At 34.9% G+C, this 26,671-nt stretch overlaps 1 protein-coding gene across 1 annotated transcript; it reads right to left on the minus strand.

Annotated features, from left to right (window-relative positions):
• Positions 1 to 692: 692 nt before the first annotated feature.
• On the minus strand, positions 693 to 4,347 carry LOC7462996 (PWWP domain-containing protein 3). The gene is made up of 2 exons (XM_002305958.4): positions 4,184 to 4,347; positions 693 to 3,999 (listed from the first exon to the last, which is right to left on the minus strand). The coding sequence occupies exon 2, from the start codon at positions 3,950 to 3,952 to the stop codon at positions 920 to 922; it is 3,033 nt and encodes a 1,010-aa protein (XP_002305994.2). The 5' UTR covers positions 3,953 to 3,999; positions 4,184 to 4,347; the 3' UTR covers positions 693 to 919.
• Between the last annotated feature and the right edge of the window lie 22,324 nt (positions 4,348 to 26,671).

Genomic DNA, 26,671 nt, shown 5'->3' on the forward strand with positions numbered 1-26,671 from the left:
ATAATTATATTTTTTATATTTTTTAATTTTTTTATATATTAATATTAAAAATAATTAAAAAAATATTATTTAAATACATTTTCAAATAAATTTTTTTTAAAAATCAACCACCTAAATAACCGAAGCTGATCAAGATTCTTCCCCACTCCCCGTCTCTTCTTCTGTCTGTATCTCGTCCTATATTCTAATATTCCAGCAAATATTCCCATTGTAAAATGTAATTTCTCCTTTATATACTGGAGAGAATCTGCCCACCATGGGTCTAAGCATGGTTCTTTGCGTTCTTGCCATGATAATCCATTTCTAGCAAACAAACCTTTTACGTAGCCTTGTTTTCTTGAAGAAAATAAACTGTTTCAATTGAAGTCCTCAAAAACGACAGTTACAACATCCAAGGATCTTAAGATCACTGAAACTTATCCCATGGGGTGTTCTTTAGGATCTTTGAAGCCTCCACTCCATCCAATGAAGCAACCTTCTATCAATAATATTTCTCCCTGCCATCTCCTGATAGCGAGTAGTCATGCAGTGCAAGAGTGAACAAGATACAAGAATCCTTGACTGCTTGCTAAAATATAGTAAAAAAAATATATAAGAAAAGCTTTCCACCAAAACCTCAGAGCAATATGTGAAGGATTGGCGTATGGATATATGATCAATACTATTGATTTTTGTGCTCTTTACGTCCTAAGTTCAACTTTTGTAATATAAACTATATATATCACTACCATGTAAATAAACAGACCAAAATCTAAAATGTTAATCATCTCTATGATGGTGAGATAAGCAACTAGTTACATGAACCAGAACACCCTTTCTGTAATCTGTATAGCATAAGCTCCTAACCTGTATTATGGACAGCATTACAAGAAAGATTTACTTCTACAAGAACACAACACTCTGAAGAGGGAATGCCATTCTACAATGAAGATCTGGCCATTGTGCTTACCTTCTCCAATAGGCCTTTAATTTCCCCTTCTAATTTGGATTTCATATCTGTTCCATCGGACATTTTCAGTATTGAACTCATCATCTCAAGCTTCTGCTTTATGTAGTTCAGTTGTGACACATCATTAGCAGATGATTGTGAAGCCAATTCCTTGTCCAGGTTGGTTTTGTCCTTGGCCAGAGGAGAAGATTTCAAGCTTGGTATCCCTCTGAGTTCAGGGGTCTTTGTTTCAGCTGATGAGAGATATTGAAGCTGGAAAGTCACACTCGCTGCTCCAAAAGGACTGGCAATTTGGGAATCGTTGAAGGCTTTCTCTGCTTCAGGGCTCCTTAAAAAGACAATTCTTGCACAGCCATTATTGTAGAACACCTCCGTTTCCTCTTGATTAAGGGGCCCAAATTTCTCATATATCATAATAAGATCATTCTTTGAAGGAAGAGAAGATCCCGGAGAAAATGTCGCATAAAGGGCAGCAGCAGCCTGAGATTTCCCATCTGATTCCTTGTCACTTGTCTTCACATCTGTTGCAGTGGCAGCTTGCCTGACTCTGAGCTTGTCCAATTTTGCTTCTTCACTCTTTTTGGGCCTTTTTGACCTGGATTTATAATCAGCAGAACTTTGGTCAGCCAGATTTTGCTCGACCCCTGATGTCCCAGGTTCAGATTCTTGGGACTTTCTCTTTGTTCTTCCTGGTTGATGTTTGTTGTACATTTTGTAGTTGGATCCATTGCGATAGATTGAACTTCTGAATGCGGAAACAAATTCCTCAACAAAACCAAGAGCATTGCCTTCCTTCAGATATGTCGGATTAAGAGCTAAAGACTGGACATGAGATAGCATTTGATTGACAGGTGCCTTAATCTTGACTAGATCAATGATGTTGTTCTGATCTTGTTTTGGTGTCTGAGGACCTGAACTGTCTGATATCTGATCTCCACCAGTTTCTTCGTAGGCTTTCATCTGAAATTTCTCGCAGATAAGATGGCCTGCAGCCATGGTCATCCGTTCCCTTAATTGGGGATCATCGGAAATTTTCTTGGATTCTGCTTCTAAACCTTTCTTTCTTTGCCCTCTATTAATATTTGTGTATTGCCCTCTATTAATATTTGTGTAGGGAGGGGACAAGTACTTGCTCTGTCTTCTTTCCCTTGAGAATGAACCTTTCTCAATTCGAGCTTTAGCCTCATCACCATCCCTTAGATCACTTAATCCCCCATCTATCTTCTTCTTCCCAGACACAGTTTTGTCCCTTGTTTCATCTATATTTCCCTCAGCATCATCATTTTCAAAAGCAGAACTTACCTTCTTGACGTCCCTACCACCAACTTCAATATCAGATGCTACAAAAGACTCAGAAAGTGTTGTCTCTTTCCTCAGTCTAGAAACCGAATCACTGCCACCATCAGCATTGACATCATCACTGACTTTCCTCTTCTTCCTCCCAGATGATGATGCAGACTTTTCTGAGTTTGATCTTAATTCAGCCGCATTTCCCACCTCATTTTTGCAATCAGCAGCAGCTTTATCACTGACTTTCCTCTTCTTCCTGCCAGATGTAGATTCATGCTTGCCAGAGTTTGTTCCTGCTTCACCCACATCCCCCACTTGACTTTTGTCCTCAGCGTCAGCTTTATCACTTGCCTTTCTCTTTTCCCTCCCAGATGAAGATGCAGGTTTACCTGAGCTTGCTTTGTCTATAGGCACATCCCCCACCACATTTTGGATCTTAGCATCCATCACCTGTCCCATAATTTTACCTCCACCTTTCCCTGTCTCTCTGTCAGCGGAAGATGTTTGTTTCCTCGACTCTGTTTCTTCTTTAGTCACATCATCCTCCTTGTTTTCAGCCTCAGCATCTATATCCCCTCGCAAAATTTCAGCAATGCTTTTCTGTTTCCTTCTCCGATTCCATCTATCCTCTGACATATCTTGACATTTCTGCAAAGGGCCCTGGGTGGTTTGGCCAAATTTACAGCTTGTCGGTGAAGAAAGCCAGTCTTCCTCAACTGGACCCTGAATTCTGGCTTCTACTCCACCACTGTGATCAGTCAAGTCCATCATCCAATTTCTGGTGTCATCATCAAGGCCTGAAATTGGCAGTGGCTCATGGTAAGTTGGCAACTGGTAACCTCCTTTTGCTCGATAAAAAGCTGACAGCCAGTTCTTTAACACTGTGACTTCCAGCATATTAACAGTACTGACAAACTGAGCAACATCTTTCAATACAGGAAGGAATGCTGCTGGTTCAAACAAAGCAGTTGAGAACTTCTCAATTCCACCTTCAGGCACAAGAAGTCCTTCCTTAATTCCAGTATTCACTGCCAATGATCTACCAAACCCAATCAAATTCTCCTGAGGCACGCAAGCACAGGTCATCTTCAAATCCACAAGTCTACCAACCTCATCCACCGCCTCCTTTACTGCATTCACAAAGCTTTTTGAGTTACTCTGCTTGAACATTTCCACAAAATTCTCCTCGAAAGGGCTCAACTGAGATGGATTGCACCAGGCAAACGTGCTATCTCCAAAATAAGCTACAAGAATTTTATCTCTTTGTTTAACTTTCTTTGCGTAATCAGATGCATTTGAAGGATCATAAACCCGCCCCGGCCACCATGGATGACTCTTAATCTTACCCCACACAAAATCGCCAACCCTAAATTGATCATCTGCTATATCCACCTCTCCTTCCCTACCATCATCAGCATCAGCATCATCAATACTCCTCTCATTTGCAACTAGTAAATCAGAATTCAAACCATGATCCCCAAAGCCCCTTTGCTCATTCTTGTTAAGATAATCCAAAACAGACTCTAACCCTTTAAGACACCCACTTTCTTGCATCTTTAACAAAGAAGACACTCCATTAATCTCCGAATCCTCAAGATTATTAACATCAAAGGCGGGAGCTAAATCATCAACAAAACCTTCCTTTCCGTTTTCTTTGATGGTTTTGGCACCTGGGTCAGTGGTTTTATCAGCTGCTAGGGTTTTAGCTTCCATTTTTTTTTTGGGTAAAGAAAATCGAAGCCCCCACTTAAATTTTGCAACTGACAATCAACACAAAAATGCAAGAAAACAAAATAAATACAAGAAAAACATTAAACAGGTATTCAAACAAGCCATAAATAAAGCACCTCTATATATTTGTTAGTAAAATAAAACAAAACAAAAAGAAAGATAACTGGAAATAGAAAACACCTTGATAAAAAAAAAAAAAAAAGATGAACAAACCTGGGCTCCTTGTTCTTTGTTTTTTTGATTCTTTACACCATTTTTCACTCAAAGGGAAGAGAGGGTTTTTTTCTAAAAAAAAACAATTATTATTATTATTACAAAGAGAGAGAAGTGAATTTCGGGCTAGAGAAACGAAGAAGGAAATATTGTCTAAAAAATGGGGCAATATATTGATGTTTATTCGTCCGTTGTCACTTGTCAGGCGGTGAATTAATTCTCAAATGTTTTTTTCTACATCCCTATATGTTTCCTTTTATGCTTAAAAGATCCCTTCACTATTTTTTATATTTTAATATCAAACCTATATGGAATATTTTGTTACTGCTACACCCTTCGACTGCTCAAAGCGTGTAATTTTTTTTCATTTTGCTTTCCCATATTATCAAAGATGTATTGCTTTAACCATCTAGGTGGTGGCTCAGTAGTAAAAGTTTGGGACCAAGAGATTTGCTCCCTCTGTGATCTCAGGTTCGAGCTCTGTGGTTGCTCATATGATGGCACTAGAGGTTTACATGGTCGTTAACTTCAGGGCCCGTGGGATTAGTCGAGGTACGCGCAAGCTGACCTGGACACCCACGTTAAACTAAAAAAAAAAAGATGTATTGCTTTTTAATAAAACTCTTATTTTATATAATATTATATATTTATTATGAGCATATTTTTTCTTTTTTTCTTTTGCTGTTTTTAGTTTTAAATCAAGAAAACATATTTAAAAAAATAAAGAAAATAACAAGAAATTCATAAAGGTAGATATATACATGAAGAAACAAAATTTGTATTTGTAAGAGAAGATTTTCAAGAGATTTTAGGGACTAAAATGCATACAAGTGAAGAATTGCATGGCATGAATACATGAGACGTGTCAATTTTTAATGGTGGTGGTGATGAAACCAATTGATGTAGCGATAACAAAAATATAACTTATTACAAGATTGATATTAAGACAAAATTAGGAGATAGATTTTTCAAACACAAAACAAGGAGTACAATTGGTGTTCTAAAGCATCGGACATCCTCCCCTCTCTAGGATTTGTTCCTTTTTAATATGAGCTTTTGTCCAAACAATTCTTACGAGCCCAAATCTTGCATGTCTATTTAACATGTAGTTAACTATAGATCACAATCGGGACTGGGGACTTGATTGAACAAAATAATTAATAGGTGAGGGATTCAATTGAGACAAATGGTAGGTGGAGGACCCAATTGAAATAAACATGATAACTTGGGGGTAAATCTATCCTTTCCTTTTTTGTGTTATGCTTTGAAAAAATAAATAAATAAATTATTTATCTTGGTTGTGCTTGAATAACGGTATTGTATACACTTATGCACTCTCATTTAGTTGCGAAATTGTGAAAAATAATTTTATTTAAACTCTTGATAATCGTTTTGTACTCTTTTTGTATACTAGATTAGTCCAAAACCTAATAAATATATTTTAAAAAATTGAAAATTTCAAATAAAAAGTTTTCATAACTTTCAAACATAAGAAAATAAATAAATGTAGATATAAGTGCAATGAATGAATAACTAACATACTCAATTAAATATGATTTAGTTTTTGAAAAATTATAAATTGAAGTGTGGAAAATAAATAATTGAGAACTATACCTTTAGCCAAATATTTTATATTCTATCATGATAAAAAAAAATATTGTAATTATTTTATAGAAATAATAGTAGGATTGTATTATACAAATATGTCTACTATAGAATTTAATAGCAAATTTTCTATAACTTGTTGTGCCCTCACGAGAGCGCGATGTCGCGGTGACCCTTCCCGGACAGGTTGAGAGGACTTTGGTAGAATAAGAAGTCACCTCATAATATTATGGTTACTAGGAGCCCTAACTGGTCTTTAGAGATTCTAAGCAAGAGACTAGTTGCGTAAAAGAACGGTGTTAACACCTATAATACGTCTTACCCGAGGTAATCTGCATCGTTTTTCTTTGTTTGTGGTTGCTATGGTCTAATGGTGTTTCTAAATTTTATCAACCTACTATGGCGGGTTTGCTATGATGAACAAACATTGGTTTGCTAGATCAAGAACTTGGTCTAAAAGATCCCAACTTAAAAAGATATCAAAAGAAAGCAATATCATTCGCAACTCATTGTTGTGAAGGAGCTAAAGTCAGAAATCCAAAGAGATTTGGTGATTATTAAAATTTCACTTTTCACTTTTATATTTTAAATGTCCATGACTCTTGTACAATGAGACATATGTTGAAATATCCCCAATTATTGTTGAGTCTTCTTTCAAACAAACTTGAATTTTGGGTATCTTTGCGTCATTCTTAATAATATTTTAGATAAAACTCATTGCAATTTTTATCCTTATACTAGAAGTGAATTAGTTGTATTACTCCCAATAATATTTTGGATATTAATCATTTTATAGATTTTTATCCTTATATTAAAGTTAATAACATATTTTCTTACCAAAAATAAGTTTTTAATATTTTTAAAATATAGGCCAAAATCTTTCGTAATTTTACTAACTGATTGTAAAATTCATGTAATACTTTTTGTATTTTTAAAAATGCAAAAATATTTTTTTAATATTTTTTCTTAATTTTAAGACATGTTCTAATATTTTGTTTTAGGATTTTTGGTCATATGCAGGGTAACCTTTTAATTTTTTAATTTTTTTTTAAGGTTTTGGTAAACAAAAACCTATTTTTTCTTTAAATAAAACTATTAAAATAGGTCCAAAGACATGTTTGCTAAATACACCCTTAAGCCAAAAAATCTTTCATAAAAAAAGTTGAAAACCAAACAAGGCCTTAACCAAATGGCCTGAATTTGACCCGACCAAGTTGACCCAAAATCTTTGGTTCAACCATAAACCGAACAAAACAATAGTGGTTTGACCTTAAAAACAAATTAAAACCAAAATTAAAACTGAAAACTAATCAAGCTTGCCACAAACATAAAAACCAAAAAATTCTTGATCAAAACATATCAAAATCGAGAGAAAAAACTAAAAACATAAAGAACATCAAGAACATGTCTAGTAACATGAACCAAGATCCAGACTAGATATGAACTACCTAAAGACATAGGCATGTTGAAAATCAATTACTAAACAGTAATCAAGCATCAAGCATCAATTATTATTAACCAATAATCACAATTTGATAAAAATAGGTTTTGGTGCAAAAACAAAACTCTGGAATTACAACTCAGAAATCATGATTATTGTTATGAAATGACCCTAAATTATTGATTCACGAACTCATGTAAAGGATGTTGATGCAAATAAGCGAAGTAAAAATGGTCAAAATCAAGTAGCCAAGGCAATGTTCATACGAAGAACAATGCCTAGAATCTGCCTAAAAATGCAGGAATGTCATTTAACCCAGAACTAGTCTTTTAGGCCTCCCAACATCTTGATTTTTGTTCCCATAAACTACATTGTTATAGTTACACATGTTTAAATCAAAACAAACATTAAAAAACAACAAATCATGGAAAACATGCATGGGGTATCAATTCCCAAAACTGCTAAACCTAATCAACAAGCATATTCAAAAATTTGGGATTCAAAATTTGCATTTTAATAGTCAATATGATTCACACAAACCTAGAAACCAAGAACATGCATCAAAACAAACATTAAAAGCCTACTCCTGTTTTTAAGAGATTCCAAAACTACTTCATTCCATCAAAACAATCATAAACATATCTTCTTAGCATCTAGTAATATCAACAAGAAACTTAAATCAGGATTGAACAAAGAAAAAACAACAATTTTATGAATTAATCAAAATTCAAGCTCAACACATTGTAACAATAAAACAAGTTCAAAATATCATTAAAACATGCAAGCAAGAGTTAGAGGTGTGCCTCATGGACATCACATGCTAGTTTAGAGAAGGTTTATACCTTCAAAGCTTTAATTAATGATTGATGTCCCTTTTGCTCTCTTTGCAAAACTTTGCCTCTAACAATTTCTACCTTTTCAAAGATAAAGAAACCATTGTGCTAGGCTCATGAACCTTTACAACTAGGATTTCCTTATCTATATTTTTCTCTCTTTTTTCTCCCCCAAGCTCTGATTTTTCAGGGGTTTATATAGGGTTTTAAGCTAGGATTTTGATAAATGTTTGATTATGATTGATTAATACTTGACCCTCCAATCAAAATGAGGAGGGTTTTGAATGGTTTTAACAATTGGAAGCTCTGTACTTTGTTGATTTTGCAACAAACATGGTTTTAGATATTTTGATGGTTTTGCTAAACTTAGAGACTAAAGAGTTGTTTCTAGCTTTTTGATCCTGAGAGAAATGTGGCCAACTTTTGATAAAAACCCACTAAGAAAGTCTGTAGTGTGAACACATAAAAAAAATCAGTGGTTTTGTACGATAGGTATCAAAGTCATGGCTAACTAAGTTGACCATTTTCAAAGCCTCATTAGAACAATTTTGACGTCATCATCATCGAAGACCACTTAAAGTTGGTGAAGAGAAAGCATATATTTTTTTTTATCTAACCTTACTCAATTTGGAGGTCTATGACTTAACGTTCATTTGTTTGAAGATGCCAACTTGATCAACCCAAAATTGTCAAAGTAAAAGATGAATAGCAGTCAAACGACGTGCCCTCTACCCTTTATTCCAAACAGGGTATTTTGAACATGAACCATATATTGTGTCGTCTAGATTAACCACCAAGAAATTAGGATTTTTAGTTTAGGATTTGACCAAATTTTCATTTAGTCCCTGATCTTGTGATTTCTTTTAATTGCACTTATAATTGCACTTGTAATTGCCTTTAAACTTTCAATTTCAACCCATGATTAAACTAGTGCCAGTCCCTAAAGTTGATCAATGAACTCTAAATTTTCTTCAATTTGACCTCTAATTAAACAAATGTCAGCATTTGAAGTCTTGCGTCTTATACAAATTGGTCATTAGTTTTGAATTTCCTTAATCAAGTCTCTAATTGCCCATCAAATTTCAATATATATGCAATTAAGCCCCTGATTTGATCAAATTAAATTTTAAAAATTATGGTTTAACCCCTAGACTTTTATTTCTTCCTATTAAAGTCAAAATTGAACTCAAAACTAATTTTTCTTGCAACTAAGCCCTCAATAAATTCAATTAAACCCTAAAAAATTCCATTTAAATCCGTAAACATCCAATTTTGATATTTCCTTCCCAAATTCAATTTCTCCCATTTCAAGAGGCCTTCACTTATCCATATTAGACTGCTGATTTTTCCAACCTTATATATTTTGATCATCTCCAACCAGTCTTTGGTAATTTTCTAGGCGTTCTTCATGTTCTCTCTACTATATATATATATATATATATATATATATATATATATATATATATATATATATATATATATTATTTTTTAACTTTCTTTCTATTTCTTTTTGTATTTACTTTTTCTTATTTTTGTGTTTTTTTTCTGATTTTTTGTATAATTAAGTGGGGCCTCGAAATTGGTAACAATAAATTCCTTCTCTTTACAATACTTACAGAGCTAAGATTTGTCAAGTGCTTTGCGTAGTAAGTTTGTAAAGATAAACAAATTGTTCTCCGAACTTGATATTCTCAAAGCTTTAGTTCAGTTGACTTGAAACTCTATCTTTGCAGCAATCTTTTTTAACCAGAATTATGATTAAACTATTTCTATCAAGAGATGAATTTTCTGTCATCTCAGCAACTTTGTTTTTAGCTTAGTTGACATGAAATCCTGAATCTCAGCAATTCCCTTCAACTAGAACTCTGGTTTCAATTATTCCTGTTTAGAAAAGTATTTTGTTGTCTCAACAACCTTTATTTATAACTTGATCGACCTAAAATCCTGAATCTTAGTGCAACAGCCCGGCCCAACATGTCGTATATTGTTCGCTTTGGGTCTTACCACCCTCACGGTTTTGTTCTTGGTGACGCGAGCCCACTTCTGAGCCTGATGCCTCAAAACACGTACAACATGTTAGCAACCAGCACTACTAATAAGGCTACCTACCAAACCCTCACCCGCCGATGTGGGATATTACACTCAGCGATTCCCTTCAATTAGAACCATGATGTTACAACTATCAAAAGAACTATATTCTCATAACTATTCTCCTATGCAATGTTTTTTTTCTGGAAAAGTCCTGTTGTAAACCCTGATATATATATATATATATATATATATATATATATATATATATATATATATATATATATATATATGGTCCCGAGAATTGAGTAAATTAATTGATATGATTTGTACAAGTATGAAATATGAAAATTTGAATTTTTGACGAAAAATCACAAACCGGCTAATTTTACGTTGTAGCATGTAACTTTCAATCTGATTATCAAATTAAGTTGAAATTTTGTTTGGAGTCTTATAAAATATTATTTTAACTTAGGTTAAAGGTTAAGAATTTTTGGAGTATGATAAGATTTTGTTTTTTAGATAAAAGAACAAATAGCACAAATGAGTGTCTAGAAATTTCTTTAGGGACCAAATTGAAAACTTTCCCAAAACAACCCTCTTTAAAAGCTTCCAACAATGAAAAAAAAAGGGAAAAAAAAGAGTGTGTAGCCAGCCAAAAGAAAAAAATGTGAAAATAGGGCTTTTGTTATTTTTCATGAAAATTGCTTGAGAAAAAAAAATGTAAGATAGAAAGAGTGTTAAGTAATTAAAGAGAGGGTTTGATACATTAAGGAGCCTACAAGAGTTTAAAGATTTGAAGTGTGCTTTTAAAGAAGGAAAAATTGAGCTTAGAGGGAAGTGTGAAGGATAAATTGATTCAACTTGTTTTGGCTTTTGATTCTTCATTCCTTAAGGGTAAGAAAACTCTCCATGATGATCCATTGTGTTGTTTTTCATGTTTGTTCTTGGATTAAGTATAATTAGTATTATGTGAAGGTGGGTTCTTGATGTTAGGGTGGTTTGAATGCATGAATTTATGTTGGTTATATGTTTGTTGAGGGAATAAATGCTTGAGCTTGTCATTAATTAGGTTAATTTGTAAAAAAAAAAAAAGAGGAAAGAAGATGGAGGGGGATAAAGAGTGGTTTCCACCTTGGATTTGCTATTGATCCCTTATTATGTTATGAGTAAATATGATCTTATTATGTAGATTAGTAAAATTTTATACATTGATGCTTAGTTATTGTTATGTGTGATTATGGAACTTTTAGATAAATAGAAATGGTGGATGTAATTTGTGAAGTTATGCTAGAGTATTGTATGTTGGCATGAAAAAAATAAAATAAAAAATTTTTACTTGAATTTTCGGCGATGGTAAAGAATTTTGAGGGGTGGGTTGAATTAATGTAATTGGAGATTTTTCATGACTTAAATGGATGAATTGAGTTTGGATGATTGATTAAAATTTAGAGTAGAAGAGAATTTATCCTCCTCTTAGAAAGGTGAATTTGACCATGGAAAATATAAGAAATAAAACTTCAGGCTTTAAAAAATTAATGAATTGCATTTAAATAGTGAAAAAAATAATAATGAAATGATGTGTTGAATTAGGTGTAAATGAATTAAATTTCCTATAGTTATTGGGAAATTTTTATATAATATAAGATTCTCTTATAATTGTGGTGAATTAAAAGTTTAGGTGAATGTAGCATTGTAAGAATTATTTGTGGAATTATTAAAGAACACGAAAAAAATAATGATAATAATTTCATGTGTTAAAATTGTATTGGTAAAAAAATTTACTACGTGGAGAAGTTTTAAGTAAATTATTGGATGATGAAGTATTGAAATTATGTGATTTTTTAAATGAAACAAGAGAGGTTGGAGGCTTCACACAGCAGTAGGGAGCTACTAGTCAAGCATCACCAGTAGATAGGTGTCCGACATCTTGAATTTTTGTAGAGAGATTAATTGAAAAACATGTGCTAATTTTAATTAGAAATTCTGTAATTTATGTTTTGATGTCAACGGATGAACTAGCACCCGATAATTGGGTGGGTGAACTAGCCCTCAGTAATTGGGCGGGTGAACTAATGCCCGGTAATTGGGCAAATGAACACATTTGGGTGGATGAACTAATGCTCAGTAATAGGGCGGCGGGAACTAATGCCCACTAATTGGGCTGATGAATTAGTGCCTAGTAATTGGGCGGATGAACTAGTGCTCGACATTTGGGCAAATAGATTAGTGTCCCTAATGTGGGAGTAGTACCCCCGTGAAATGGCTAAGATTGAAATTAATTGGATGAATATGGAGGTGTAAGATATTAATGATTCATAATAAAGTATATAAGAGAAATATTTTTATATGGGTGTAGTGAAATGATACATTGCATTTATTGATAATTATGTTGATAAAATATTAATCTTATGTCAACACCCTCGCAGCAGTAGAATAGATCCTGCTTGAATATATGGCACCTTTTGTGTATTTATATTGATTACCATGTATTTTGAGATTAATGAATGATATAAAAGAGGTTGAATGAACCTTTTTATTTGTAGAACAAAATTGTTATATGTAATTAATGTGAATGCAATTAATTGATTCTTTTCAACATGTAATTAACTAAATCTTTGATCATTATATTTTATCTTCATCAGATTGATTCTTTTCAACATTTTAGTATCAGGGTCATATTGAAATGGAATTCCATGTTTTGGGAAACATTTAGTTGTCATCCTTGTAGCTTTAGAGATTTTTAGATTTCTCAATATAATATTTTCAAGAACTCACTCCGTATTCATAATCTGAAAAGCATGAATATTTCCATCTCTACAATTCTCTACTTTAATGAGGGATACCGCCACATTTATTATCATGGAAATGGTTTCTTCGGCTTTGATTGTTACCAACATTCCATTCATGATATACTTCAAGCATTAATGCAATGATGAAGTTATTACCCCAGCCACATGAATCCAAGGTCTTCCCAACAATATGTTATAGAAAGGATAGATGTCCATCACTTGTAGTGTTATTAGAAACATTTGCGGTCCCATATACAGCTCTACTTCTAAAGTCTTGACTATCTATCTTGGTGAGTCATCATACACCCTTACCATTATAGTACTCGGTTTCATATGAGATACATCGATAAACATCTTTTCTAGTATGTGTCTTTGTAGCACATTAAGAGCCAATCTATTATCAATGAGCACTTTGATAATAAGACAATCCTTCTATTTGATAGTGATGTACAAGGACTTGTTGTGTCCAGTTCTCTCGACATCCAATTCATCTTCCATCAAATATAAGTAATAGGTCGCATAAATTCTCCTTACCAGATGTTTCATGTTTTTCTACTTAATGTCCTGAGGTGAAGAAGTCTTGTTCAACACCTTTTGTAAAGCATTTAGGTGCGGCTCAGAGCTAAGTATAAAAGATATAATAAAGATTTTAGTCGGGGGGTTTTCTTTAGTTGATCCACTATACAATATTCATTGTGCTTCATTAACTTTAGAAATTCATTAGTCTCTTTCTCAATTACAAGTTTGTTAACCTTAAGTTCCTTATTAAAGTCTATCATTTATTTGCCTTTAGCTTTTCTTTGCTTATCTAGCTTTTTAGGCATAAAGCAACAACCATTTCAGGTCGACCCACTTATCTCAATCTGGAACATGAGGGTTTTGATGTTAGAGATATATCGTAATTGTAAGGCATCACATTATAATCCATTTTACTTGCATATAAGGGTTTAGTCAAAATCAGTTTAGGTGGCCTATTAATTCTTGGCTGGACCCTACACACCTCCAACCTTTTCTTTTGACTCTCTATTGTCCTTAACTCATCACTATCCTCCATGACATCAATTTTTAACTCTCTCAGGGTTAATATTCTTGCAAATATTTGGTGGAACTCAATGTATTCATCAATGTTATATCCTTTCTTTTCATGGAACTCATAATAGTCACCTCTCTTTAGGTGACGCGTACTGATCTTTTTTAAAAATCCTAATTGTACCAACATGTCGTACAACCTTTTCATAGATACTTTTAACATCTTTTCTTTATTACAAACTTCCACCACACTTGCTCCACTATTACTTGTAACATGGTTAGGTAAAGGATTCAAATTAACATTGGGAGAATCCTAAAAAGTTATCCATCCCATCTTGATTAGTTCTAACAACCTTTTCTTGAAAGCATAACAAGTCTCGATACCATGGCCAAGATTGTCATTGTGGTACTCACAAATTAATTCTGGTTTGTACCAAACAAGAAAAAGTGGTTGTAGTAGTGGTACTAGGATAAAAGCTACATGCCTAATACTTAGTAATTTGACATACAACTCCTTAAGGGCATAAACAGAGATGGTAGTTGTTCTAGATTATTTCTTGTGTTTTGTTTTTTGTGGTTGTTTGATTTTGATTGGTTGGTTTGATTCAAAGCAAAGGGCTTGACAAAGTCAATGCTGGTAATTTGAGAGGTAGATGTTTGAGGGCTATGATAGTTCTTTGTCTTGCCTTTATACCCACCTTCTAAGCTGTCTATATCATTTTCTTTTTTCTTCCCATAAAAGCCTTTCTTTTTCCATTAACACGGCTATACATCTAGATTTAATCCCCTGCTATGTCCTTTCAACAATACATACAACATCGTAGAAATGCTTAGACAAGCTACCAATCAATGTTCATAATAAAGAGATTTGAAGGTATTGACAAACAAAGTCACCATCTCTGTTTCTATCAAAGAAGGTTAAACCTGCGTGGCCTCATCTCATCATCATTACACATATACCTTTACTGACTATTGACTTCCTTTTTCCATGGTCATTAAGATAGTTCTGTCGGGGGCAATTTCCAGATTGAATTTGTACTACTTTAGGAAGACATCTGCCAAGTCTTTTCATTTTTTAATCCTGGTATAATCCAAACTCATATACCAACTTAGGCTAGACCCTACAAGACTATCCTTAAAGAAATAGATTAGAAATTTTCCATCATGGATAACTTCAACCATCTTGTTGTAGTATGACTGAAGATGGGTGTTTAAGCATTCTAGTATGGTATACTTAATGAAGTCTGGCACTTTGAATTTCTTTGGCACCACAATGTTTGGCACCAAACATACTTTAGCTGCTCGTATAAGGTCAAATAGATCATTTTCTAGAGCAGTCCACTTATCATAGTTCAGATGATTGATATATCTATCATTAGAGGGTCCTTCAACTGTCAAATCAATAGTGATAAGAGTTTGAGCTAGTTGTACAGGGGTAATAAGGACAAAATACTACTTAGTTGCCAAAATTTTCCCTTTGTTTTGAGGTGTATGAGGGACATGAGTTGTTGTTATTTCCATATGAGGTTATGAAGACGTTCTCACCCTACTTTTGGACCTTAAGAGTTGCTCAAGTAGATTGGTCATTCGAGCAATTTTATTCTTTATAGATTCTAGCTCTCTTCGATAATAGGATTCCAGGTGAGTCCTTTTTTCGTTCTCCATCTTTTCTCTTAGTCAGGTATAGTAGACCTTAGATGAGGGATCTATGTTTCACAACTTGTAGTACACATGACAATTTATAAGCACGTGCATGATTATGATGCATATGCCAATGTATATTGAATATGGATTTAGCCTTTTCATGAACGATTGATGGTTACCACTTTGCTTGCATAATGGGCATGTATTTTTTTGTCACTTTTATGTTAGAAGTAATTCTACTAAAGCCATTGCTTTTAAAAAACTTAACTCATTTTCACTAAATGATAAATTTTACAAAAGGTGGGTCAAAACCCTTTTCATTAATATTGAAAAATTCATTACATTGTTTTGGAAAGGAAATACAAGAAAAAGAAAAAGTACATCAATCTTTCTCTTTAACCACATCTCTAGCTAAAGGTAAAAAAAATATAACCTCATTAATATTCTAAACATAAGCCATCAATTTCTTCACCTCATTCACAGTGTAATTCAATTTCTTAACCGGTTACAATTTCCTTGTATTACATCTAGGGCAATTTCTTTCTGACAGTTGTAACAATTCAGAATCTTGTTTATATTCTATAATGGTAGATTTAGTAGTGTTGGCTATTTTATTGTTCATAAGTCCTGCAATTCAAGATACTTTATGGTTAGGCTAGGCTTGATGCAAAACATGTATTATGGAGCATACACCTTAAATGTAGGTTTTAGTTCTTTTATATGAGACAAATGGTAGGTTTACTACTTGGTCTCTTAAAAAGGTTTCTTGTTGTCCTAGTGATCATCATCGTGAAGGTAATAAGGGGCTTATTAGGCAATAGAATAGCATACGTACCAATTATTACTAGTCTAAGCACTCAATGAAGAGTTTGAGTTTACACAAACTTAAACCTTTATTCAAGTTATAAGGTAAGCTGCTAGTCCCCTATTTAATCTAAAGTTTTACAATGTGTTCCCTCACAAATAATATTAGTGATGGATGAATGTCTTTCATTCATATCCAATATACTATATATGACATGATGTAAAGAGAATGCATGTTAAATCTCTTAAGCAAAGTAAATCATTCATAGTTGAAAAATAAACAAACATCAATCTTGACACAACATAAAAAAACAAAAAAAGCCCAGTCGAAAGGTCCCTAATAAAGTCACCATCCCGTCATACCCTCGCGAGAGCATGACATCACGACGACCCTTCCTGGATAGGTTGAGAGGTCTTTGATTAGATAAGGAGTTGCCTCATGGTATTATGGTTACTAGAAATCCTAACTGGTCTTTAGAGATTCTAAGCAAGGGACTAGTTACGTAAAGGGAATGTATTAGCGCCCTTAGGACACCTTACTTTAGGTAAGTTGCATCATTTTTCTTTGTTTGTGGTTGTTATGGTCTGATGGTGCTTTTAAATTCTATCAGCTTACTATGGGTTTGTTATGATGAACAAATCCTAATTTGCTAGATTAAGAACTTGGTCTAAAAAATCCTGGATTGAAAAGATATCAGAAGAAAGCAAGCTTATTCGCAACTCATGTGCCGTGAAGGAGCTGAAATTAGAAATCCAAAGAGATTTGGTGATTATTAAAATTTTACTTTTTCTTTTTATATTTTAAATGTCTATAACTCTTGTATCATGAGAAATAAGCTGAAATATCTTCTATTATTGTTGAAACGTTTTTCAAACAAACTTAAATTTTGGATACCTTAGCGTCATCCTTAATAATATTTTCTCATGGGAGAGATTCCTACGAATATCGGAATGCTTTATAATCTGAAGAACCTTAGCCTACCCAACAACCTCCTGGAGGGATCCATAACCACAACTATCACCCATTGCACCCACTTTTGAATATAGATTTATCTTTTTACAGAATAACATGGAAACTTCCATAGGGTCTGGGACAATTGTATAATCTGACAAATCTATCCCTTGGGCCAAATCAAATGTCAGGGGAAATACCAGCAGACCTTTATAGTTGCTCCAATCTCAAAATCTTAAGTTTGGCAGAGAACAATTTTAGTGGAATGCTAAAACCAGGCATTGGCAAACTCTACAATCTCCAGATTTTGAAAGCTTGGTTCAATTCACTTGTAGGGCCAATACCACCAGAAATTGGAAATTTGACTCAACTTTTCTTTTTAGTACTTTCTGAAAATAGCTTTTCAGGCCATATTCCACCAGAGTTATCCAAGCTTACTCTACTCCAGGGGCTTCGCCTTCATAGCAATGCTTTAGAAGGTCCAATACATGAGAACATTTTTTAACTGACACATCTAATTGTTCTCCGGCTGGAGCTCAACAGGTTCACAGGTTCAATTTCTACTTCTGTCTCAAACCTGGAAATGCTTCGGTCTTGGATCTCCATGGAAACGTACTTAATGGATGTATTCCAACGAGTAGGGACATCTCAATCGACTAATGTCTCTTGATCTCTCTCACAACCAACTTACAGGGTCAATCCCTTGATCTGTGATGGCAAAGATGAAAAGCATGCAAATATTTCTAAATTTGTCATACAATCTTAGAGTGTTGGAAGCAGTACAGGCGATTGATCTTTCAAACACAATCTTTCAGTAATCATTCCTAAAACACTTGCAGGCTGCAGAAATTTTTTCTCTCTTGATCTTTCAGGAAACAAGCTCTCTGGCTCAATTCCAGCTGAAGCTTTGATTCAAATGAGCATCCTATCTCTCACGAACCTTTCCAGGAATGATTTGAACGGTCAGATTCTCGAAAAGTTGGCAGAACTGAAGCATCTAAGCACCCTGGACCTTTCTAAAAATCAGTTGGAGGGCATAATTCCTTGTAGCTTTGGAAATCTTTTGAGTTTGAAACATCTTAACCTGTGTTTCAATCATCTTGAAGGCCGCGTTCCCGAGTCTGGTTTATTCAAAAACATCAGCTCATCTAGTTTGGTTGGAAATCCTGCTCTTTGTGGAACCAAATCTTTGAAGTCTTGCAGCAAGAAGAATTCACGTACCTTTTTTTTTTGATGAAATCGAGAATAGATATATAATAATAAATAAAAAAACATGAACAGTGTGAGCAGAGCTTAAGCTTTAGCTACATAGATTGTAGCCTAGACATCAGCCTAATTACAATAAATAAATACAAGAAAACCTATAACCCTACTATTTGGCCAAGCAAAAAAAACCCACACTAAATCAGGAATTAAGCAGACCATGCCGAAATGCATTCATGATTCCTGTATAGATCAGCACCAGTATACCAAAAGGAAGAGTTGAGGTTCCTGATCCATCCTGCAGCAAAGTAAAACGGTGTTGATCTCACGTACCTTTTCCAAGAAGACGGTGTTGATCTCCTTGCACTAGTGGTTAGTTTTAGTTCTTGCCTTGGTGATTCCAATATTCTTCCAACATGCCAAAAAGCATAAAACAACAAGGAGGATTGAAACTCATTAGGTATGACAGGAACGAAATAGAAAATGCTACGAGTTTCTTCAGTGAAAAAAATATAATCGGCGCCAGCAGTTTGAGCACTGTATACAAGGGTCAATTGGAAGATGGCAAGACTATAGCTGCTAAGCAACTGAATTTGCAGCTGTTCTCTGCAGAATCTGACAAGTGCTTCTACAGAGAAATTGAAAAGTTGAGCCAACTTAGGCATAGGAATCTGGTGAAGGTACTTGGCTATGCTTGGGAGAGTGCTAAACTGTGTTGGTGGGAGAAATCACTGGTGGTGGTTTTGAAACACTCAGAGGGGATAAAATACACTGTTTTATTTCAACAACAAGAAGCTTACAAAGATTAAACAAAAGCTACACGCCCTCTCTCTTTCTTTCTAGTGTTTCTCTCTAATCTCTCCGCACATAATAACATAAACTTAGCTGCCTATTTATACACAAATTGAAAGCAAGAAAAATCAAATTTCAAGTGTGAAGGCGGTTGGCGGCATACAGATGGTGGCTGGCGGCTGCAAGTGGTGGTTGGGCGGTGACAGCTGGTGGTTGCAAGTGGTGGTTGCCTTCCTTGACCTTCTAGATTGAGTTTAATGCAACAAATCCCTCTTTTAAACTCAATCGAGGGATGTCATGCCAAGCATGAACTTCAATCTGATCAATATTTCTCCCTTCAATGGCTTTGTAAAGATATCTGCAATTTGATCATTTGTCTTGCATGATATCAGTTTAACTTCTTTGTTCTTTGTATGTTCTCGGATAAAGTAATGACGTGTATCAATGTGTTTACTTCTTTCATGATACACCGGGTTTTTTGCTAATGCAATCGCTGATCGATTATCAATATATATCTCTATGGGATCTTCTTGAGAAAATCCCAAATGCTTCAGCATATTCCTTAACCATATTAAATGGCATACAACTGAGTTGGCAGCAACATACTCAGCTTCATAGCTTGATAACGTTACCATCGTTACTTCTTGGATGACCATGTGAAAGATGTATCTCCCATGAAAAAGACAAATCCTGTTGTGCTTTTCCTTTCATCCAGATCTCTACCCCAATCACTATCCGAGTAGCCAACAAGATTGAAGTTTGTACTTGAGGTATAAAACATACCTTCATTTATTGTTCCTTTGATGTAGCGAAGAATTCTCTTGGTTGCATTCAAGTGAGACTAGTCTGGTGTCTCCATATATCTGCTGATAAGTCCAACTCCGTAGAGTATATCCGGTCTGGTACATGTCAAGTACCTTAAGCTTCCTACTAAGCTTTTGAAGTAAGTTGGATCAACATTTCCAACTTTACTCTTCCTCAATTCTACTCCATTCTCAACTGGAGTTGATACCGGATTGCAGCTTTCCATCTTGAACCTTTCAAGAATATCTTTGGCATAACTGCTTTGGGATATAAAAATCCCTTCTTCTTTCTGCGCCACTTCTAAGCCAAGAAAATGTGCCATCAGACCAATGTCTATCATCTCAAACTCCTGTACCATGCTTTTCTTGAAGGCTTCAAACATGGTAGGGTTGTTGCCGGTGAATAGCAAATCATCAACATATAGGCACGCAAATAATATGCTGCCATCTGTTTCTTTTTTCACATATATTGTGTGTTCATGTGGACATTTTTCAAATTCATTTTCTTGAAAATACCTGTCAATTCTAGTATTCCAAGCACATGAAACTTGCTTCAAATCGTAGAGGGCTTTCTTCAACTTGTATACTTTGCTTTCATTTTCAGCTTTAATGTATCCAAGTGGTTGTTCAACATAGATCTCTTCTTCTAAGAAGCCATTCAGAAATGCTGGCTTCACATCGAGTTGATAGATCTTCCATCTATGCTGTACAACTAGTGAGATCATCAGTCTGATTGTCTCTAGCCGGGCTACTAGAGCAAATACTTCTCCATAGTCAATGCCTTCTCTCTGTTTGTAGCCTTTTGCTACTAATCTTGCTTTGTATCTTTACACTTTCCTTTTGCATTCTTCTTTGTCTTATAGAGCCATTTGACACCTATTGCTTTCTTGTTTTCTGGTAGATTAGTCAGCTTCCAGGTATCATTCTTCTCAATGGCATGTATTTCTTCATCCATTGCTTCTATCCACTTCTCTTCTGTGACAGCTTCGTTGAAGCTAAGTGGGTCATTATCTGCAAAAAAACAAAATAGAGTTGTATTTTTCATGACTTGAGTGGCATCGTACAACTCGTCTAGATTTCTCATCGTTCTTGGTCCTTCTAATGAGGATGTTGATGATGGTATTGATGATGATTCTGGTGTGTTTCTCCTGTTGAATACAGGGAATCTGTGTACCGGACTCTGTTGGTAATATTGGACCTTCTGCAAGTACTGTTGGTACTTCCACTTCGTCTTCAAGGATCAAATTAGTGCTGATCCATTTGACTGCTTCTTGATCATCATTTCATTGCCAAGTTTTATCTTCTTTAAAGATAACATCTCTACTCATAATTACCTTCTTTGTGATGGGATTATACAACTTGTATCCCATCCTTCTATCACCATATCCGACAAAGATGCATTTCTCGCTTTTATCATCGAGTTTGGTCCTTCTTGCATCTAGGATCTTTGCATATGCCACACAACCAAAGACTCGTAGATGAGTAACACTTGGTTTGTGACCACTCCATACATTACACATGATACAGCTTCAGCCCAGTATTGTTTGGGCAGCTTCTTTGCTTTGAGTAGACTTCTTGCCATGTCAAGAATTGTTCGATTCTTTCTCTCAGCTAGACCATTTAGCTGTGGTGTATAAGTTGGTGTTGTCTGATGTCTGATGCCTTGTTGTATACAAAAGGCTTCAAAAGCATTTGTTGTATATTCTCCACCTTGATCAGATCTCAATGTTCTGATCTTATAACCACTTTGCTTCTCAATAATTGTTTTAAAATCTTTAAAACAATTGAACACTTCTGACTTCCTCTTCAGAAAGTATATCCATGTCTTTCTGCTAAAATCATCAATGAAAGTAAGGAAGTACCTATTTTGTCCAGTCGACATAGGCTTTATGGGACCACACACATCTGGGTGCACTAACTCCAATGGCCTCTTTGCTTTCCAGTTGACTTCTTTGGCAAAACTGGATCTGTGATGTTTGCTGAGGACACAACTCTCACAGACTTCATCTGGATGATCAATGTGGGGCATACCTTTGACCATCTTCTTGCTTGCTAGCATATTCAGACTTGTGAAATTCAGATGTCCAAGCCTTAGGTGCCAAAACCACTCTTCATTGTTGGTGATGGCACTCAAACACTTTGCTGCATCATATTGGATGTTTAAAGGAAACATCCTATTCTTGGACATCTTCACATAGGCAATTAATCTCTCATTGTAGTCTATAATTGTCAGATGACAATTCTTCGTGTAAAGAGTATAACCTTTCTCCATAAGTTGACCTATACTCACCAAGTTCTGCTTTATGGCCAGGATATAGTAAACATCTGCGATGTAGCTATGATCGCCATTCTTCAACTTGATTGGGATGTTGCCTTTACCTTTAAATGGAACTTTTGAGGTATCTCCAAATGTGACTAGACCTTGTATGGTCTCATCTAGATCATCAAATAGATCTCGTTGGCCACACATGTGATTGCTAGCTCCAGTATCTAAATACCAAATATTCTCTTGATTCTCGCCAAGTCCCTGTTGAACAAATAATGCAGCTACTCCTCTGTTGTTGGCATCCTCCTCTGCATTGTTGGCTTGTTCACATACCTCTAATGGAGCTTTCCTTTGACATTCAGTGCTATAGTGCCCAAATTGTTTGCAATTATAACACTGGATATTCCTCTTGTCACGGTTATTATAACCGCCTCCTCTTCCTCTAGGAGTGAATGCTTGTTATCCTCGACCTCCTCTGATGGTGTTTCTACCACCTCTTCCTCTGAAACCTGTATTCCAAGATCCTCTTCCTTGAAATCGCTGAAATCCTCCTCGTGTTTGTTGACTTCTTCCTTAAGTGGTATATCCACTTGTTGAAGTCTCCCCTTGCTCATATCTGTCTTTGAGAGACAACTTTGCTTGTAAGGCATGCTCAATTGCCTTATCTCCATTTCTTTTTACAATCTTTTGCTCATGAGCTTGCAAAGAATTCATAAGCTTATCCACCATCAACTTGTCCACTTCTTTGGACTCTTCAATAGCGACAACAACAAAATCAAATTTTGGATCTAGGGATCTCAAAATTTTCTCAGTAATTCGAGCATCTGTAAGGGCTTCTCCATTTCTTCTCATCTGATTGACTATCACCATGATTCTTGTGTGATAATCAGAAATAGATTTCGAGGACTTCATTTGCAATAATTCAAATTCACCTCGCAAATATTGGAGATGAATTTTCTTGATTCTGTCAGCACCTTTGTATTTTTGTTGGGGAGCTTCCCGTATCTCTTTTGATGTTTCTGCGAAAGCTATGATCTCAAATATTGCTTCATCAAGACCTTGATAGATGATGGTCTTTGCTTTATTGTCTTTCTTCCTATTGGCTTTGAGGACTTGCTTTTCTGTCTCTTGTAGAGTATCTTCTACTTCTTTGGACTCTGGTTGATCATAACCATATTGCACAATCTCTATACACTCTTGTGAACCAAGAAATGCCTTTAATCTGATACACCAATTATCATAGTTGTCTTTGGTTAGCTTCGGGATGAGTGTTTGTGCATTTTCTGTAGTCATTTTGCTCTTTGAATGACTATATCACCTTATGGGAGTTGAATTTGACAAAACGGACACCTTAGATGGATCCGGAATGCTCAAAACAATAGGGAATCGGCCTGACTTTGTTAAAAAGGGTCAGAAATGAGCTGAACCGGTCAGGAAACTGATTATGAAGTTGGGCGGTTCGCTGGGGTTGAACCGAGAATATTCTGGGGAATATTCTTCAGCGCGGCTTACGGCTCAGCTTTGGAGGTTGCTTAGGCGGCTCGGCTCGGCTCGAATATGGCGCGCGTGGACTCCAGACGTCTTTTTCCTCAGGGCGCGTGGGCTACAGTGGCAGAATGTTCAGGCGGCGCGTGTGGGCACCAGTGAGTTCGTATGGATGAAACCTACACTGTGGAATGATCAAAATGTGTTTTTGACAACTATGAAAATTCGAATATATCCCAAAAACGCTTCTTTTTTCTGACGAACGGGGCTCTGATATCAATTGTTGGTGGGAGAAACCACTGGTGGTGGCTTTGAAACACTCAGAGGGGATTAAACACACTGTTTTATTTCAACAACAAGAAGCTTACAAAGATTAAACAAAAGCTACACGCCCTCTCTCTTTTTTTCTAGTGTTTCTCTATAATCTCTCCACACATAATAACATAAACTTAGCTGCTTATTTATACACAAATTGAAAGTAAGAAAAATCAAACTTTAAGTGTGAAGGTGGCTGACGGCATACAGCTAGTGGCTGGCGGCTATAAGTGGTGGTTGGACGGTGACAGCTAATGGCTGCAAGTGGTGGTTGTCTTCCTTGACCTTCTAGATTGAGCTTAAACTGAAGGTTTTAGTTATGGAATACATGCAGAATGGGAGCTTGGAGAGCATCATACGTGACCCTCTGGTTGATCAGTCAAGGTGGACACTGTATGAGAGAATCAATGTTTGTGTTTCAATTGCAAGTGCTCTAGAGGACTTGCATTCTGGTTTTGACTTTCCAATCGTACACTGTGACTTGAAGCCCTCCTCTAACATTTTGTTGGATTGAGATTGGGTGGCCCATGTGAGCGACTGTGGAACAGCCTTTCCTCATCATCAGCTTTTGAAGGCACCATTGGCTATTTGGCACCAGGTAACCTATCATTTTCCACCTTTTTTTTTTTTGTACACCATGGTAGCCAAAATCATTTTCACCTGAAAAATTGTCAGGTCACTGAATCTAATAGTTTCAAGAATATAACAAGGGAGGCTTGCCTTTTGATTCTCTTATTTATTTGACTAGTCACTATCTTCTCCAATTTTCAGGTTCTAATTTTTATTTTATTTTTTGAAATTTACAATTATTACCCTACAAAAATTCTCCATGACCCCACACTTATTTTTCTTCCTATATCAAATGCGCCACGAATACTGACCTAAATTCATTGAATGGATAAGAACATTATTAACTTGATTATATTTGGATAAAACCTAAAAGCAAAAAATCATGTTTTGATTTCGTCATGGATACTACTCTATTCTACTTGAAACACGACTCCAACATGACTTGAAATTCATTAATATCCTTAAAATTTTAAAAAACTACATTTATACCAATATATATATATATATATATATATATATATGGTTTTCTTTTCCCGCAATCACTCTCACTTCCTTCACCATCCAGCAACATCCCATCAAAGGCAATACTTTTTTTTAGTAGTAAACTAATTTATAGCCACACAATATGCTAATGGTCAAATCAAGAAATTCTTGAACATAATAGAAAATATCCTGTCGCTAGAAGTATTTGATATTTTTATTAAATTAACTTATATGTTAATTTGAAATTTTTTGATTTTACTCCTTACTTAGCTCGAGTTTAAAATTCAATGATATAAAAGTTGTCTTAACATGACCCGGTTGACTTGGTTGGTCCAAAAATATCCTAGTAAAAAAAAAATCAAAAGATGAAATTGACATAAGAAACCTCTCGACCTAACTTTTTATTTAGCCTGAGTTTAAAAATAAACCATGTAGGAGTTGTTTCAATGTGACCTAGTCAATTTGACATGTTTAAAGATAACCTGGCCGACAAGTATAACATTATGAGGATTATATTAACAAAAAAAACCCTTCTTAATTGACTCCTTAATTGCTTATTAACTCAACTGAGATTTATCTTGCCTTGATTCAATTGATTTGGTAATAATTGAGAAACCAGGATGACTTTTAAGAAAAATATGAGTATGAATTGAAGAAAAAATGTTAAAATTGAAACTAAAAAAATTATAAAAAAGGAAGAAATTAGGTGGGCAGGGGGGTTCCTGAACAGTGAAGCTACCAATTCATTCCCAAGAATTTTTTTTAGAGAAAATTAGTGATAGTAATAACTCATTCTCTCGTTGTCTCTCTCCCTTTTTCTTCGGTCTTGATTTCTTTCATAATCACATATGATTGATTCTATCTCTATGATTAAAATACGGTTGTCTCTGATTTGTTTTTTCTTCTTTTCTTCTAAATTAATTGATTTAATTAAGGTTATTCTTTAAATTGATTTTTGTTTTGTTTTGTGAGATAGAAATTACCTGGTTCAATTTTCATAGATCAACCAAAATTATTAATCAAGCTAGTAGGTTATTTATTTATTTACTTTTTTATTATTTATGTTTGAATCAAGTTTGATGAGAAATTAAATGAAGCACAGTACTAATTAATTCAAATAAGAATTTTGTTTATTACAGCTTCAAAGTGCTGAATTATTAATTAAGTACTATTCGTGTGAGGTTTTTATCGTGCAATGCTCCATTGTTCATCTTTTCATACATTACTGTGGATGAGTTGTTCAAAATTTTGTGTTTTTTTTTTATTTGATCATCAAACCTTTTTTTCCAGTGATTTAGTTCTAATTTAAGACCAAATAATTTTGATTTTTTATGAAAAAGTTGAGATTGAAAGAAGAGAGACCGAAATGAAAAAGGCTCCAAACATGGGTGGCATGCCATAAGTCTCGTAAAAGATGCATTTTTGTCCTTAAACTGTAAAAAT

This window comes from Populus trichocarpa, chromosome 4 (assembly GCF_000002775.5).
Source record: "Populus trichocarpa isolate Nisqually-1 chromosome 4, P.trichocarpa_v4.1, whole genome shotgun sequence".
Classification (NCBI taxonomy): domain Eukaryota; kingdom Viridiplantae; phylum Streptophyta; class Magnoliopsida; order Malpighiales; family Salicaceae; genus Populus; species Populus trichocarpa.